This window comes from Pelobates fuscus, chromosome 1 (assembly GCF_036172605.1).
Source record: "Pelobates fuscus isolate aPelFus1 chromosome 1, aPelFus1.pri, whole genome shotgun sequence".
Taxonomy (NCBI): domain Eukaryota; kingdom Metazoa; phylum Chordata; class Amphibia; order Anura; family Pelobatidae; genus Pelobates; species Pelobates fuscus.
Window position 1 is genome coordinate 26,364,801 of NC_086317.1, and position 17,932 is coordinate 26,382,732.

The 17,932-nt window shown below is 41.8% G+C and overlaps 1 protein-coding gene across 1 annotated transcript in view; it reads right to left on the minus strand.

Annotated features, from left to right (window-relative positions):
- Nucleotides 1–460: 460 nt before the first annotated feature.
- The window catches only part of LOC134600026 (mucin-2-like), a 389,376-nt gene continuing 371,904 nt past the window's right edge, over nt 461–17,932 (minus strand). Inside the window, exons 20-23 of the mRNA XM_063445024.1 lie at nt 4,664–4,747; nt 3,801–3,913; nt 1,916–2,114; nt 461–1,257 (exon numbers count right to left, since the gene is read on the minus strand). Coding sequence (XP_063301094.1) covers nt 1,046–1,257; nt 1,916–2,114; nt 3,801–3,913; nt 4,664–4,747 — 608 coding nt within the window. The 3' untranslated portion in view covers nt 461–1,045. The remainder of the gene's footprint in view (nt 1,258–1,915; nt 2,115–3,800; nt 3,914–4,663; nt 4,748–17,932) is intronic.

Consider the following 17,932-nt stretch of genomic DNA (forward strand, 5'->3'; position numbering starts at 1 on the left):
GATATAAATCCTTCCAATTTCAACATTGAAAGAAAATGAACAGCTGTCCTGTTTTGGTTTTAAAATATATCTACAAAAAAAACCCCCAAAACCCTCAGTACTTTAATATTTAGATTCCTTGTGGATTCTGACATTTATTTGGATGACACAAATGTATCCTTAGAACAGTATTATACGTTATGTAATTAAATGTATTAATATGTTTATAAAAATATAAAGAATATAAAATATTAAGAGTAATCTGTGCAATTGATATATTATTCTATAGCAACAACCTGAGTAACTATTTGGCACATCATTTTATATAACAATTGCTTTCAGTGTTTCCTTTATTTAGTTCAATTAGTTATAATATTTGTTTTAAAGAATTACTTTCTAATTTGTTAATACCAGTATAAATATATAATATATATACATACACCGCATACATGTTTATAACATATTTTGTTACACATTTTATGTTAAACTGTAAACATTTCTTTTAGCATTATAACATGATAACATAACTTTACCAGCAAAATGATATTTTAGGATAAAATTCCGTGAGAAACCCACATGTCCAGCATCTGTTGAGTTTCCAAAGAGGTAAAAAATGATTGAGGATTTCCACGTGAATCCCACCTCTATAACGTCTAACTACACCTGACCCTATTCACCTGAATTTACGTTAAACAGCAACAGCAACAGTCCAGGTTCAACCAACACCATTTCACTGCTCTGAAAATACAGAAATATCTATGATCCTCCAGTTTTATTTTAGCTAGTTAAAGCCTGGTAAAGAAACATGATTACTGGGAAAGTTACCTAGCGACTAATCCGGTGGTCATATCATTTTTTGGTGGGGTCTTCATCCCTCCTTAAAGTGCTACCATATTAATTCACTGTATTATTACAGTAAATAACACAAAATGAATAAGCATACCTTATACATTTTTAAGCAAAAACATTCCTTTTTTTTCTTTGTATGATCTAATATGTTGAACATATTTTATTCCCGTTGGAGGATAAACAACAATAGTTTTTAGGTCAGACTAACTGGATGTTTTTATAAGTGTTTATAAGCAGATATTTTCACGTTGTCGCCAAAACTGGTTGAGTACCGACCAGTCCTTCTCTTTATATACAGAGATACAGCTACCACAATGATAACTATTAGCAGGGCTGCGGATAGTAGCACACCGATAATGATTGTAGCCATCCTCCATTGATTGTCCTGAGTGGGATTTGAAGATGAAGCAGAAGCAGAAGTAGATATTGCTGTCAATGGGAAATAAATAGAAAATATGTTACTACATGTCACCTAGATATCATTAAGATAATAAAAAGCTAACCCAACAAGGTTTATTTTGTTCCTGTGAAGATTTTGAGGTTCTCTCTATGCAGTATTTAATAGAGACTAATCTATATAGTTCTGATTTCCTCCTGTATCAGGGGAGAAATTCATCTTATTAGTGCAACTGCGATTTTAAAACGGGTGTTATTATTCAGCACCAGTGAGTACCTACCCACAGATAGAAAGCTGTCTCTGTGCTGCCAGTGCCAGGAATGGTCATGCTGCCAGTACTAGGATTGCCTACATTGCCAATTCCATGGTTACTTAACCTGCCAATGCTACAGTTGCAAGTTATCCCACTGCTGGGGTTTCCATTTATCTCAAAGCTAGGGTTGATACCATAACCTATTCCATAATGTTTCATTCTGCCGTTGTATGAGGTACCTGTGCTGTTAATTTAAGCATTGGTTAGGCTGACAAAGCCAATGTTACTAATGCTATACATGCCAGGAGGTATATGCTGACAATTACCATTGCCAGGATTATCTATGCTGTTGATGCCAGGGTTAGCTAAACGGACGATACGAGGCATGCCCATAGAGCAGTAAAACAGAGATCTGGTCAGCCACATGGAACACTTACTCTGCACTGTAACTGCAATGTCTGACGTTGGAAACACAGTTTTCAATGCATCATTCAAAGTGGCCTTCAGGAGTGCTTCGGTAACAGAAACTGTTGAATTTACTAAGACCATGGTGTAAGCATGTACACTTCCTTTGCGGAAACCCAGCACAACAATTTTTAAAGAGATGTTCAGGATTGCAGTCATATTCCCTGCGACCTAAATAAAATAGAGTCAAAATGAATTTGAATGTGATTAATAAGAGTGTATTGCATTAAGTGGCAATTAATTACTATTTTAAATTATAGTTAAAAGAAATCCTGAGAAATGGTAAATCTAAACATTTTATTTTATTTCTCCAATATTTCCATTAATAGTATAAACCCCAATTTTTTATTATAATTTTTTTTTAATTCAATTTAATTACCCCATTAATTCTCTTGCACTGTATATGCAAAGCGACATTACAGAAAAGAAATCAGAAATCTGATATTACTACTCACAACTTTTTGATGGCAAAACAAAACGCATTGTTTTGTTTTTTCCAAACTCTGAATTATTGTTGTTGCTGACCATGTGATCAAGTCTGGTTTGTGTGGTTCAAACACAAGGGTAACAAAAAGGATGAAGATGCACCAGTCTAGCTTGCAGTAATGAGTCTTCTAATTTCTAGATGTAACTGTCCCTACTCTCGATATTATGTGTCTAAAACACCAGGTAGACAATGTTCAGATTGTTCATTCATATTAAACAAAGACTACATTTCCTATAATGCTCAACCAGTCAGAAAGTAAATAAAGCCTGTCAGGGTGTCATATAAATGAATGTTAACTATGATATGGTAATAATCTAAAGCAGGCTTCCCCAAACTCCGGCCCTCCAGATGTTGCTGAACTACAACTCCCATGATTCTCAGCCTATCTATTTCATTCAAAGAATCATGGGAGTTGTAGTTCAGCAACATCTGGAGGGCCGGAGTTTGGGGAAGCCTGATCTAAAGCAAGTGTGATTTTCCTAAATCTGCAATATTACTGTGAACCACAAGATGGCAGTGCTCTTATAAATGTATATCTAAAATGCTAGTGTAGTAACACTTTTCAACCATTACTGCCATTGAGAATATTATTAAAATTACCAACACATCAAACAGGTTGCTAAATAAGAATAGAAATTCTAATACTCTCCGTTCGATGTTAAAACGCCTTTTATATTCTACTATTTTTACATCACGTGTGGCGATGCATGTGAATTAACTGCTGCAGCAAAATGGCTAATATGCAAATGCAGCTATATTATTATTATTATTATATTTATAGAGCGCCATCAAATTCCGCAGCGCTTTACAATGGGTGGACGAACAGACATGTAGTTGTAACCAGACAAGCTATACAAAGATTAAATCTCTTTATTTACAGAGCAAAAGGATAGCGGTGAAATTCCTACATTTATCTAAACTTTGTTCTTTTTTGATTTTGGAGCGCTCTAATAAATAATAGTTGTATACTTAGAGTTGGTATGAATTGTATTTGTCTAATTATAAAATGCTGCTAACACACTCATGTCTTGTACCCCAAAACACAAAACAGAGTCAGAAGAAAATGTATATACATAAGAGTGGAGCAGTGTGTTAAGAAAGTATAAACTTTGTTTAAGCTGCTGATGTAAGTGTAAGAGTATTTTATCATATGGTGTTTTGTTTCCTCAAACTATTTTCATTGTGGATGTTGTAGTTGCATACATGAAGGGTCAGTTTAAAACTGGGCTTCACTTCTTGTTATTTGAGCATCAACGTGCCTTTCACATGGATTTGTACTTTGGATGTTTGCAGAATGAGTAGTGTTATAAACATTTTTGTTTTGTTTTGTTTATTTGCATTAGACACATATCAAACTATAATTTACTCACGTATTCTGTGAATTCCTTTGCATATTGTGTATAATTTTGGCTTGAAGTGTTTAGCAAATCTGTACTAAAGTTTCCATCTTTAATGAATATGTCACACGGAAATGCTTGTTTACCTGAAATACAATGAAATCAATTGTAATTTTATATATATACAAACCGATCACATAAATACTGCAATGAGATATCACACTATCTAATTAAAGAACAAATATGCCAAGGTGGAAACATTTTGAAATGTGGTCGGCTGTCAAGTCACCCCAACTCCTTCATTTGTTTTCCCCCTTTAGGTTTCACGCAATTTAAAGCACTTGTGAGGCTATATTTCTTTAGAAGATAATATTCTCAATTTAAGATATAGATTAAAAAGATACAGATTAAAATGTTCAAATAATTTATGATATTCAAAAAAATCATGCTGAAAAAACTCTTAGAAGGACTTGTCATACAGCAAACAAGAATATAGAGAATACTATTATATAACAGCTGCCACTCCAATAAACGATTGAGCCACTAGTTCAGTATAACTAGTTATTATTATAATCATTGCACTGGGATATTTTGTTTTACAAAGTTTTGATTTAGTCAGCCGGCTTTAGTTGTGTAGAGTTGCCTCTATCTAGATGAAATATATGTTTTATGTCTATTAAAGTATCAATTTGTTTAAAGGTACAGCAGTTTGAATTATTGAAGGAATCACATCTATTGTTACTTTTATTTTTGTCTTTATTTTATTTTTTACTTTCAATAACGCCTCCTTGATATTGTAGTTTTATGTTATCTATGCGCCATAAACATTATATCTTGTTGACTGGCATATATTACCTAAACATAATAATTCAAAAATGGTTTCTACTCAGACTTACTTGCGCATATAAGATCTTTGGAGGGCGTACATGAGCTGGTTTGGGAACAGAAACTGCTGCTGTTGAAACATCCTGGTAAAGAATCTACAAAACAAACAGCACCATTATTTGCCTAGATTGTTGACCGATATTTCACATTTCTTCACAACATAGCATTTCACTTTTTTTCTCCTTATATATATCTGGACTATATACAATACAGATAAATGGGATGGAGTTACATGACTTTGTGAGCAAACTAAGGCCTTGATTTAATATTTCTGGATACACGTTCAAATGATTCAATATTTTTGTAAAAAAAAAAGAAATTTAAAAATATTCAAATATCCAAAAATATCTCATATGTATAAATAGTAATAAAAAAATAATATATATATATATATATATATATATATATATATATATATATATATATATATATATTTGTGTAAGGGGCAAATAGCCGTATATGGAGTATTGATCCAGCATAAGCATAGGATAGTATAAAGGGAGCAAGTCGGTTGTGGTGTGCCGAGACCGACGATACGGTAGGCCTGTAAATAAAGAGGGCCCACCAAGGAGTAAGAAAGTAAAGTAAATGGAAAGAAAAGAGAAAGTGTTGAAATGAGGAGTGGGTGGGAGGGTCATTCTGCTGCTGACCTCAATCGATATGAGTCAAGTAAGGGGTGTCCCTTATATAGGGGAGTGAATTAATTTAAGCCCCTCCCACAAATACAGGCCAAACGGCCTTAATACTTGTGTAAGGGGCAAATAGCCGTATATGGAGTATTGATCCAGCATAAGCATAGGATAGTATAAAGGGAGCAAGTCGGTTGTGGTGTGCCGAGACCGACGATACGGTAGGCCTGTAAATAAAGAGGGCAAAAATGAATAATCAAAGATTTAATACAGTCAACAAATATATACAAATTAACCAGACATTTCCTTAAATGCATTACAGTATTTAATTCCTGGAAGAATTTTGAAGGTAGGAATCTAGGACCGAAAGTGGACACCATTTGGATAGTATGTTATCTCTACTGTTGGTCCGTGTTGACTCGTTTCGGAATGTGGTAGAGCCAATAGGTAATGATATATGTGTTTACGTACGTGGGATCGTTGAAGACAATGATCTGTCTGAGTGGTGGTGATGGTAGTGGATTCTCTGGCCCGAGAAAGGCATAAAAGGCAATGTGCATGGCTGGTAATGGCCGACTTGGTGTATAATTGAATGGTTGTAGATCTAATAGGTCCGATAAGGATGAAAAGTTGGATGGCTATTGGTAATCTCTGAAAGTATCATGGGGGAATGGATTCCTGAAAACCTCTGAGTATATTCTTGTCTGGTATGATAGCATGAAGTTATGGTAGTTTTGGCCATAGGTTATCCTGTGTTGTTGAATGCCTGTAAAATATATAATTAATGGTGTGTGAGATAGTTTAAGGTGGCAAAAAGAAGCAAAACCTAGGAGAAATGTTATGACACAGGTTGAGCTATGTTGTGTTCCAATGAGATTCTTTAAGCCAGGTAAAAAGCTGTGTTATGCATTCAGACAAGTATGGGACGAAAGTGCTAGGTGGGATAGTGCATGCTATGCTGCATGAGTATGTCTAATCCATGATTTTGTCTCTGGAACGAAAGAGTGGCCGTGACTGTATGGGCGGCTGTAGGAAGTGTATGATGAACATGCCTGGAATATAAATGAGACAATTGTCGGCAGGGATGTATACCCCCGTCCGGTACATGAAAGTGAAATGTGATAAGTGGCCAACCAAGTGAGTTCCCCAGAAATATCATGACCTTATGGATGAGTAGTGGCGTTTGTTGATGATATGACATGTGCCTAGTTGTCTGAGTAACAACGGATTGATGACCCTGACCATGATTTACCCCATGCCACAGCAGCGGCTACAATTGGGAAGTTCTCCCAAAGGGGCTGAGGTGGTGGGAAAATTGCCAAACCTGGATGCCATGGCCAACAGTCTAGGGACATCTTTTGATCGTCATGTTGGAAGTGTGGAAAAAAGGGGAAAGTACTCTGGATGTGAAAGCGTGGTCTTGTGGTATGATTGGCATGGCAAAATTAAGGAACCTGGTAGGGATTGTAGTTCCTTGCAGTTGTAAGTACTAAGCAGGAGGTAGTGATTGATGTAGTTGAGAATGTTCCCTATTTGTCTTGTGGTAACTTGCGTGTATGGATGCCGACTCAAGTCATATGCCCAGTAATGTGATGATAGTGTCTGAGCCTTCTGTTTCTTATGGGGTACTGGGACACCCAAGTGGTCAACCAGACTAAGCTGCCGTGAGGCTTCTAGTGAAAAATATGTTATCTTTGATCAACAAGAAGTCTTCTAGATAGTGTATGACTGTAAGGCCTCTGGATATGTTATCATAACCAGCACAGAGTATCTGCGAAATATCGATAGTAGGCTAATCTGTAGCTCGAAAGTTGAGCAGGGAAAGGATTGCCCAATTTATGCCATGTAAGTGCCAGTGTGTAGGGTAGATGGTAGCCGTTTACTGCGTTGATGATATTGGTCTTCCTTAATCAAGCTTCAACCCATGCTTGAGTGATAGCTGTAAAGGTAGGTCAATGGTGTTGTATAGTAAGAAAACTCCTCGGAGGGTATGAGGGAGTTGAGACTTGGGGTAGCCGAGGTGTGTGGTTCCAATAAGGCTACGGTTAGTCTTTGTTTAAGGGAAGATTCCTTGTGACAATACCAATGTGTTTGTGTTTGGTGCCATGCTGTAAATGGTGGAGATTGGAAGACCCTTCTGCAAATCTTTGCTATGAGTGTGTTTACAGCCAATGGTTTTGTTGTGCTAACTAAGTGAGGGCATGCTATATTCCTTGAAGGTGTGTTTATGATACCTGTATGGGAGCCCTTTGAAGCTCCAGAGCTTTAGTAAATCTACTACAAGTCTGGAAGGGTGATGAGTCAGTAGTGTTGAAAATGCATTAGTGTGTACAGATGGTGAGTACGTTATTTGTAAGTTGTATTGGGACACATGGTTTGTCATGTGCCCTGAACAATTTGAACATATATGCAACAGTCTATATGCAATGCAACTACTCATATCAATGGTCTCTGGTAGTTCAGAGGTGCTGGTACCTGGAGCCTGAGAGTGCTCGTCCATTTGTTTGGGACAAACTCCCTTCTGTATGGGTACCTGCACAAATAAACATCTCTACATATTCCAAAATGCCAACCCAACCAAGGGATGGTCAGTTCCCGATTTACCTGGAATCCCTGGATCTGACCATCACAGATACATCATCATACATATATATGCCTTGCTTAACCAATGTGCTGGGATCATACGTGCAGGGTTAACGTCTTGTGTGTCATAAGAATTGATTGTACCAGGTAACCAAGTTTCGGTTGGTGCTGGTTGTAGAGTAGCGTGAGGCCCAGCCTTGTGAGGGCTGTGGTGACCAACTCGAGATTGCCAGTCTATCATAAATTTTTTTTTTTTTTTTTTTTTGGGGGGGGGGGCTCATGAGTTTATGAGTGAGGCTAGCATAGCCTGGGTGTCACCTGAGTTGATGTAGCTGGGCCTTCCCCTGCCTTCGTGTTGTCCGTTGATGTATGGAGGAGTTTGAATAACTCTGCTTTCCTTGCTGTAGCAGGGTAGGGGATTTGTCACCTCCTTAGGTCGGTGGTAATGTGTGGGATCGTCCAGGATCTGATTGCTGCTGGACTAGCAACATCTCCTCTGCTTGAAGGTGTATCAATTCTAGCCGGGGTGCTAGGAAGAGGTGATTCTTCACCATCTTTTGGAGAAATACTTAAATAACAATAAAGATTGCAATTATTATTTGTACCCAGGGTTCTTGTACTGGCTTGCTAGCTAAGCCGTAAGGCGAAACGATTAGGCTTGGTGTTTTTTTTTTTTTGGGGTGACTGGTGAGGCCCTGCTAGTTGCCAAGTGGCTTGAGAGGCTCCATCTATGCTTGGCGCGAGGGGATTTTGTGTGGCCACTGAATGTTGTGGCAGGATGTTGGCCTCTCGGTGACAGTAACCAGAAAATAGGAAGGGGAGTGACAGGTGAGGCCCTCTCTATGATACAATGCGAGGCGGCTAGCTCATGAGTGGCCCGAGGGGTGTATGCCTCCGACGAGTGAGGCGGGGTGTTGGCCTCGCGGGACCACTAACCGAAGCATAATGCAGAGAAAAAAGGGGGTAATACCTATTGGGCCCTAGAACCCTAATTGCCAGTACACTATTACTATTCCAGGGAAAGTAAGAGATGAAAAACTATGTGAGCAGGTGTATGTACCTGGTAGTATGGTATTGAACCTGACAATCCGTATAGGTTTTTAGTAGTAACTGTAACCTGAATGGATAAAACCGTATGGCATAAGGAAATGTGGCATAGACCAAGCTTATCTTAATACGTACAGTATATGTGAAAAGTAAAGTGCCGTGATGTGTAAATATTAAACATCGTAGCCATACTGGTTAAATATGTATCAATCTTAACCCATTAAGTGCCGTATGTACAAGTGAAAAGGTGGTCTGTCCCCACCTTGTAAGTTGTATGTCCCCTTGCTAGGGGAAAGTCTGTTGTGTGAGCAGCGTGCTGTGAAAAATGTATGTGAACTATATTACCAGTTACGTATATACAGATGTGTCTGCTACTGTGTAATAATATATGTATTTATAACAGATGTTTGATATAGTACTTGCTATGTGAATTGTTGTATTATTGAATGGTAGGGGTCAGTGAACATGGTGTTGCAAAATGCAAGTGCACTGGAGATCTGCAGAGTGCCCTATAGGTGGCAGTGCAGTTGGATACTGATTGGTATGTGAAATGTTGTTTGTCTGTTGACCTATAGGTGTCAGTGTTTTGGTGTTTGTAAAACCCCATGAAAATTGTCAACGTACTTGACAGACCTGTAGGTGGCAGTGTTGATAGAACCACTGTTGGTCTTGATGTGAAATGTAAATTATTGTGAATAAAACCTGAAGTTGAGCCCGTGCTGGAGTTTAATTTATGGTTATGTTTAAAACAATCTTATGTGTAATTTATATTGGCTGGTAAATTGTATATGACATGTGAAGACAGTTTTGCTGTTGACCAGTAGGGGTCAGAAATGCTGATTGTATGTTAAAATACCCTTTAACCCCTTAAGGACCAAACTTCTGGAATAAAAGGGGATCATTACATGTCACACATGTCATATGTCCTTAAGGGGTTAATCCTACCGTTTGACAGATAGGAGTCAGTATAAAAGCGAAAATGCTGTAGTTAGTTTGTTTGCTTATGAAGTGAAATAAAGTCTGAGAAGCCTGTAGTATACCGATTGACCGGTAGGGGTCAGCATGTAGGCGAAAATGCCATGGTTTATTGTTTTGTACATGAAAAGCAAAAATGTCCTAGAAGCCTGTAGTACACCGAATGACTGATAGGGGTCAGTGTGTAGGTGAAAAATGCAGTGGTTTGTTAGTTTGTACATGAAATGCAATAATGTCTGAGAAGCCTGTAGTACACCGAATGACTGATAGGGGTCAGTGTGTAGGTGAAAAATGCAGTGGTTTGTTGGTTTGTACATGAAATGCAATAATGTCTGAGAAGCCTGTAGTACACCGAATAACCGGTAGGGGTCAGTGTGTAGGCGCAAATGCAGTGATTCGTTGATTTGTACATGAAATGTGATAATATCTAAGAAGCCTGTAGTACACCAAAAGACCAGTAGGGGTCAGTGTGTAGGCGAAAATGCAGTTGGTTGATTTGTACATGAAATGCAATAATGTCTGAGAAGCCTGTAGTACACTGAATGACCGATAGGGGTCAGTGTGTAGGTGAAAATGCAGTGGTTCGATGGTTTGTACATGAAATGCAATAATGTCTGAAAAGCCTGTAGTACACCGAATGACCGGTAGGGGTCAGTGTGTAGGCGAAATTGCAGTGGTTCGTTGGTTTGTACATGAAATGCGATAATGTCTAAGAAGCCTGTAGTACACCCAAAGACCAGTAGGGGGTTTAAACGAATGATATGCTTGAACTTGCAATGGTTTTAGAACAGACAAAATGCAGCCGTAAAGTGAGGACCTGACCCGTGCATGGTGCCGTGGGACTGATGCCTGGCGTAACGGGTAGGTCGACTTACAGTTTGTGAGTCACTTGGACACCATCCACGGTGATGGATTGAAGAAAGAAGGTGGTAGGCCAGAAAAGCCTGTGGCTGGATTCCTGACACAGCTCTGCTTAGAAAACCTCATGGAGTAATCAGGTAAAATGGCATCTGGATGACCCGGAAGTGGAAATCATTCTGCTGCTGACCTCAATCGATATGAGTCAAGTAAGGGGTGTCCCTTATATAGGGGAGTGAATTAATTTAAGCCCCTCCCACAAATACAGGCCAAACGGCCTTAATACATATATATATATATATCACAAAATATCAAGATACTAAAATAGTACATAATTTTAAAAGCTTTTTCAAAATTATTAAATTGCGACCTAAATTTAGTAAAACAACAAAAGAAATTGTTAAAGCCAACACAGTAAAGGAGTTTAAGCATGCGTGGGATAGGCATAAGGATATCCTAACTATAAGATAAGGCCAGGGACTAATGAAAGTATTTAGAAAACTGGGCAGACTAGATGGGCCAAACGGTTCTAATCTCCCGTCACATTCTATGTTTCTATGTTTCTATATAAAACTGCTTTGATAAAAACTTCAAAAAAAAACAAAACAATTATATAGCATTCTTTTTATGAAGCAAAGATTTAACCTTTGAAAATCCAGCAGTCCTAAAAATGTAACGAATACTATAATGTTAACTCCACCACTTGTACCCAATTTGGTCCTTAAGGCGCATCAATGGTTCAGCTTTTGTCAGTATCACATGGGAATAGGATTGGATACACCTGTGCTATGGACTGTTAATACGCCTTGAGGATTGTGTTGGGAACCACTGATCTAGACAATGGTGGTTATTTACTGATCTACAACTCAATGTGCGTTGTTGCATGTCATTTTCTAATTATCTAGTCTTAATAGTTGTTAATTAGCTACTATAGATACCATAGAGGATGGAAAAGTTTCCTTTTTCCTTTTTCCTTTTTTGTATTTTTCTTGTTCCATAGTGATGGTATTATCCTACCAAATTATAGTTTTTCAAATATCAATCCAAAACTTCACAGACATAGGCCTGGCTGAAGATAATGAGCAATTTTTGAAACTGACATAGATCATGCCCACTTAACGCCATCATTTATTGAACTTGCTATGTATAGTAAAGCATCATATGAGTGATGGGACACTGTAATTGTCATAGAAGAGTCCATTCAAATCAAACTAGTTATCTACAAACATGTCTTGAACTTGGAACAGATTGGAAAATGATACATTTAAAATATGGGTGTTTGTAACATAGGGTGATTTTAATCATGCAAATCTTTAATGTTATGTAGCATTTGAGGGGAAGGGGAGTAAATATAGAACAGAGGACAAAGGATCACCACCATGGGCGTAGGAACCGGGGGGGATGGGGGGGACGCATCCCCCCCAGCAAATCATGCGGGGGGGACAGGTATGGGGAAATCCCCCCCAGCTCCGCCGCCCCCCCCTGATGCTGCAGCCGCCCGAGCGCTCTGCAGATAGCCTCAGGCGGCTGCAGCTTTGCCCGGGCTGGTGCGTCCATGAGAGCGCACCGCCCGGGCGCAGCATGAAGAGAGGAGCTGACAGGAGGGAAGCGCTCAGCGCTCCCTCCTGTCACTCCTTCACTGTAGCGTAGCCGAGCGCTGTATAGTCCGCCGGTACAGGGAGCATCTGTCTCCTGTACCCGGCCGGACTAACAGGAAGTGCACACTGAGTGTGCACTTCCTGTTAGTCCGCCGGGTACAGGAAACAAAAGCTACCTGTACCGGCGGACTATACAGCGCTCGGCCACGCTACATCATAGGTAGGGGAGGGAGGGAGAGAAAGAAACAGGAAGGGGGGAAGAGGGAGGGGGGGGGAATAAAGAAACAGGGAGGGAGGGAGGAAGGGGAAATAAAGAAACAGGGAGGGGAGGGGGGGGGAATAAAGAAACAGGGAGAGGGGGGGAATAAAGAAACAGGGAGGGGGGGAATAAAGAAACAGGGAGGGAGGGGGGAGGGGGGGAATAAAGAAACAGGGAGGGAGGGGAAATAAAGAAACAGGGAGGGAGGGAGGAAGGGGAAATAAAGAAACAGGGGGGGGAAGGGGGGGAATAAAGAAACAGGGAGGGAGGGGAAATAAAGAAACAGGGAGGGAGGGTGGGGAAATAAAGAAACAGGGAGGGGGGGGAAAGAAGCAGGGAGGGGGGAGAAAGAAGCAGGGAGGGGGGGAAAGAAGCAGGGAGGGGGGAAAGAAGCAGGGAGGGGGGGGAGAAAGAAGCAGGGGGGGGAGAAAGAAGCAGGGAGGGGGGGAGAAAGAAGCAGGGAGGGGGGAGAAAGAAGCAGGGAGGGGGGGGAGAAAGAAGCAGGGAGGGGGGGAGAAAGAAGCAGGGAGGGGGGGAGAAAGAAGCAGGGAGGGGGGGAGAAAGAAGCAGGGAGGGGGGGGAGAAAGAAGCAGGGAGGGGGGGAGAAAGAAGCAGGGAGGGAGGGGGGGAGAAAGAAGCAGGGAGGGGGGGAGAAAGAAGCAGGGAGGGGGGGGGAGAAAGAAGCAGGGAGGGGGGGAGAAAGAAGCAGGGAGGGAGGGGGGGAGAAAGAAGCAGGGAGGGAGGGGGGGGAGAAAGAAGCAGGGAGGGAGGGGGGAAGAAAGAAGCAGGGAGGGAGGGGGGGGAGAAAGAAGCAGGGAGGGAGGGGGGGGAGAAAGAAGCAGGGAGGGGGGGGGGAGAAAGAAGCAGGGAGGGAGGGGGGGAGAAGGAAGCAGGGAGGGAGGGGGGGGAGAAGGAAGCAGGGAGGGAGGGGGGGGAGAAGGAAGCAGGGAAGGAGGGGGGGGAGAAGGAAGCAGGGAGGGAGGGGGGGAGAAAGAAGCAGGGAGGGAGGGGGGGAGAAAGAAGCAGGGAGGGAGGGGGGGAGAAAGAAGCAGGGAGGGAGGGGGGGGGAGAAAGAAGCAGGGAGGGAGGGGGGGGAGAAAGAAGCAGGGAGGGGGGGGAGAAAGAGTGACAAGGGAGGGAGAGAGATTGACATCCACCACACACACACACACACACAATCACACAATCATACCACCCTTACACACACAGAAACACACAATTCATCCTTACACACACTCAATGCACCCCGTGCACACACACACACACACTCACACAATCATGCAACCTTACACACTCAATGCACCCCGTACATACACTCAATGCACCCCTTACAGACGCACACACTGCATCCCGTACATACACAGAATCACACCTTGCAGCCCTTACACATACAAACACAGATTCACACAATGCATTCCTTACACACATATCAGGACATCCCCTACACACTCCACCCCCTGTGAACAAACTCATTGGTGGAACATGAAGGTGGACCCTGGGATCCAGACCTTGAGCTGTGTAAAGGACCCCCAAAAAATGGAGCTGCTTCCCGTTCTCACAGAACATTGATTTTTGTGACCACAGTTACAAACAGCCTCCAGAGAGCCTGTTCTACACCAGACCAGTGGAGCCAGACTGCAGCTAGAGCCCATCATCATCCTCATCTGGTTGTAAGTAGGCAATCTAGCATATTATTCGTTGCACTAATCTCTAATTTACCTCACATTAAAGAAACACTATAGTCCCCAGAAGCACTGCAGCTTAGTGTAGTGGTTCTGGTGTCTATAGCCTGTCCCTGCAGGCCTTTTAATGTAGGCACTCCAGCACTGGCGTTAGTTAACATGGCAGAAAAATAATTGGAAAGGGTTAGAGGGGCTACTAATAAGGATAGGGGAGAGGGGTAGGTAGAAAAATAATTGGAAGGGTTTAGGGGGGCTACTAATATGGATGGGAGGAGGGGGTAGGTAGAAAAATTATTGGAAGGGGTTAGGGGAGTACTAATATGAATGGAAGAGGTAGAGTGGGTTCTAATATGCATGGAAGGGGTTAGGGGGGTACTAATATGCATGGAAGGGGTAGGGAGTTAATGTGCGTGGAAGGGGTAGGTGGAGTTCTTTTGTGCATGGAAGGGGTAGGGGTGGTTCTAATATTCATGGGAAGGGTAGGGGTGGTTCTAATCAGGAGGATCCCGGCGCTGTATCCGGGTAAGTAAAACCCCTTCCCTGTGGTGACCCTTTAATGTTGTTATTATTTAATCATTTATATAGCGACTGCAAATTCCGTAGCGCTGTACAATGGGATAAACAACTCCTAGTTTACGGAATAAGAATATACCCGGCGAGTAAAAATGCTATCCCCCCCAGATTTTTTTGGGTTCCTACGCCCATGATCACCACAATTCAATGCTTTAATTTTATTTGCTAGAAAAGCGAATGCGTTGAGGAATACATTCATCTAACAAGATGTTGTGTGGAAATCTCTATAGAAACTGTAGGATATTGTAAAGTGTGATATTGACTTTGTTCCACAATGTGAAAGCATTGTGAAGGAATATGTGAAATACAATAAACGGGATAGACTTGAATGATTCTTTTGAATAATCAGTCATGCTAGGTGTCAGTATCTGTGACTTTCATGGGGGATGATACCTTACGGAACTGAAGGAGAAAATACAATTTGTTCTATGCACTCAGAGACAAACAAAACAGCAATGATAATATATAGTAACAAGGAAATTATTTTGTTTTGCTAAACAGTGAGACTACTTTTTAGCAAGATAATACATATATGAGAGTCTTTCATAATGCTATTTGCTCATCAACCGTTTCCTAACTCCTGGAAAAACACTTTTAGCTAACTATTTATATGACTACGCTAACTGCTTAAAGTGTACCTATTACATTAATTACACAGACAATTCTTTAAATTCAAGTGGAAAACAATTATGTATAGATTGTGCTAGTATAACTGGCAATTGTATAGATTTTTGAAGAAAAAAAAAATCTGCAGTAAAGTGTGGTCTCTCTTTACCTAGACGATTCAGTTCTCAGCATAACATATATGCCTCTGGCATAAAGATCTATACTGAGTGTTGAGTGACACCAGGGAGCAGGAGATCCCTTCTACCTTCTCCTATACCTATAGCTACCCCCAGCAAGTCTTGCACTTGCTTGGGCAATGTATAAATGAAGTAACAGATATCAGAGGTTGCTGTATCTCTTGTGAGTTTGGATCTGTCCTGCCATTTTGGGTGGGATCAGTCTGATGTGCAAATGGCCTGGTTCTTTTTGTAATGGCACAAGATGAGCTAAAACCAACTTGAGATCTGTGCGGGGACCAACAGTATGGCAGGCTATGTGAGCTGTTGTCCATTCTCAGTATTCTCTTGCACCCTGTTTTTTGCTTTCCCTAGGTTTAAAGGATATTCCAGATGTGGATCCCTTGCTCACGGTTCCTAGAGGGATATTGGCTATACCTCACTGATGATGCCTAACAAGGTTTAAACGACTGTCTGGGGTTGCTGTATCTCTCCTGCAGAGAGAACCGGTCTGCATTTTGGATCTGTCCTGCCATTTTGAGTGGCATCAATGTGATGTGCAAATGGTTCTTATTGTAATGGCACCAGATGAGCTACAACCAGCTTGAGATCTGAGTGGGGACCAAGCGACGGGCAGGCTATATGAGCTGTTGTCCGTTCTCAGTATTCTCTTGCACCCTGTTTTATGCTCTCCCTAAGTAACAGATATCACTCCATTCTGAAGTTAATAAGCTGGCAATGAAGCCAATGAGTCAGCAGCATGGGGAGGATTTGAGGGCAAAGGTTCCTAAATAGGTTCAATTGTATTGAAGGTAGGAGAAAAGGGATGGAGAGATCTTGGTGAGTCTTACATTACTTGAACATCGACAAAACTGCTCAGATTGCTGCTTTGTCACTACTGGAGAGGAGATTGGTATATCACTTATTGTCTCTGTTATATTCATTATGTAAATTACTTGTTGTCAAATATCCCTATTCTATAATTGTACAGAGTTTGTTGGAGCTAAATAAATGCTAATAATTATAATAATGTGCCACTAATATCTCCAAAATAAAATAAATAGGTCTTTTGTCCTTATGATAAACTATATTTTTTATTCGTTGTGTTCAGATTCTGCCCCAGCCCAAATGCAACACCCAGTTTCCATTAACTTGGACTAGGAATTTATTTATAAATACCCACGGAGATGTTTTTCTCAGTTTATATTTTGGGTCCACCTGAGACAGTTTAAAGCGGCACTGTCATGCCGAATCCCGGTTTTTTTTAACCCCCCTCCCACCTCCACTACATCCAATTGACCCCTTAGTTGACCCCTTAGTCACCCCCAAATGCCCCTAAGCCCCCCAGATTACCTATTTATTAATCTGTATTTTCTGCCCCGATCTTTATTCAGGGCGCCGCCATCTTTGTGTGGGTAAGTGAAGTCCCTGTGGGACACGTCATCTGCCCACACTAGATAGCGCTGAGATTCCTGCACATGCCCAGTTAAACACCTGGACATGTGAACAGGAATTTCATCTATTCATTCATTCATCAGACGAATGAATGAATAGAAAAATCAGCCGAACAAACTAACACTGAGTATCAGTGTTAGTTTGTTCGTTCAGTTTATTACAAGGAGGGAGCTACCGGCGTGCAGCTCCCTCCTTGTAATATGTAAAGACAGAAGCGGCAGGGAGCAGTGCTCCCCACCACTTCATAAGCCCCCTCGGTCCCCCCCTCACTCTATGGGGGTCAATATGACCCCCATAATAGTATAAAGGAGAATAAAATCTCCCAAATGCCCCTACTCGCTATACCGCGATTAGGGGCATGTCTACTAAACAGTGAGCAGCCAGTGGCTGGTGGGGGCCATAAATTACAATGGAGGGATGGGGACCTACTGTCCTCCCCCCACCCCCGGCCCCCACCCTTGAGCGGTGGGTGGGGGCCATAATTTATAATGAGGGGGGGGACCTACTGTCCTCCCCCCGGCCCCCACCCCTGGTAATGATAATGGGGGGGACCTACTGTTCTACCCCCCAGGCCTCCACCCCTGGGCGGCGGGTGGGGGCCATAATGATAAAGAAGGGGGGGGGACCTACTGTCCTCCCACCTCCGGCCCCCACCCTTGGGCGGCGGGTGGTGGCCATAATGATAATGAAGGGGGGGATCCTACTGTCCTCCCCCCCCGGCTCCCACCCCTGGGCAGCAGGTGGGGGCCATAATGATAATGAAGGGGGGGGACACCTACTGTCCTCCCCCCGGCCCCCACCCCTGGGTGGTGGGTGGGGGCCATAAAGATAACGAGGGG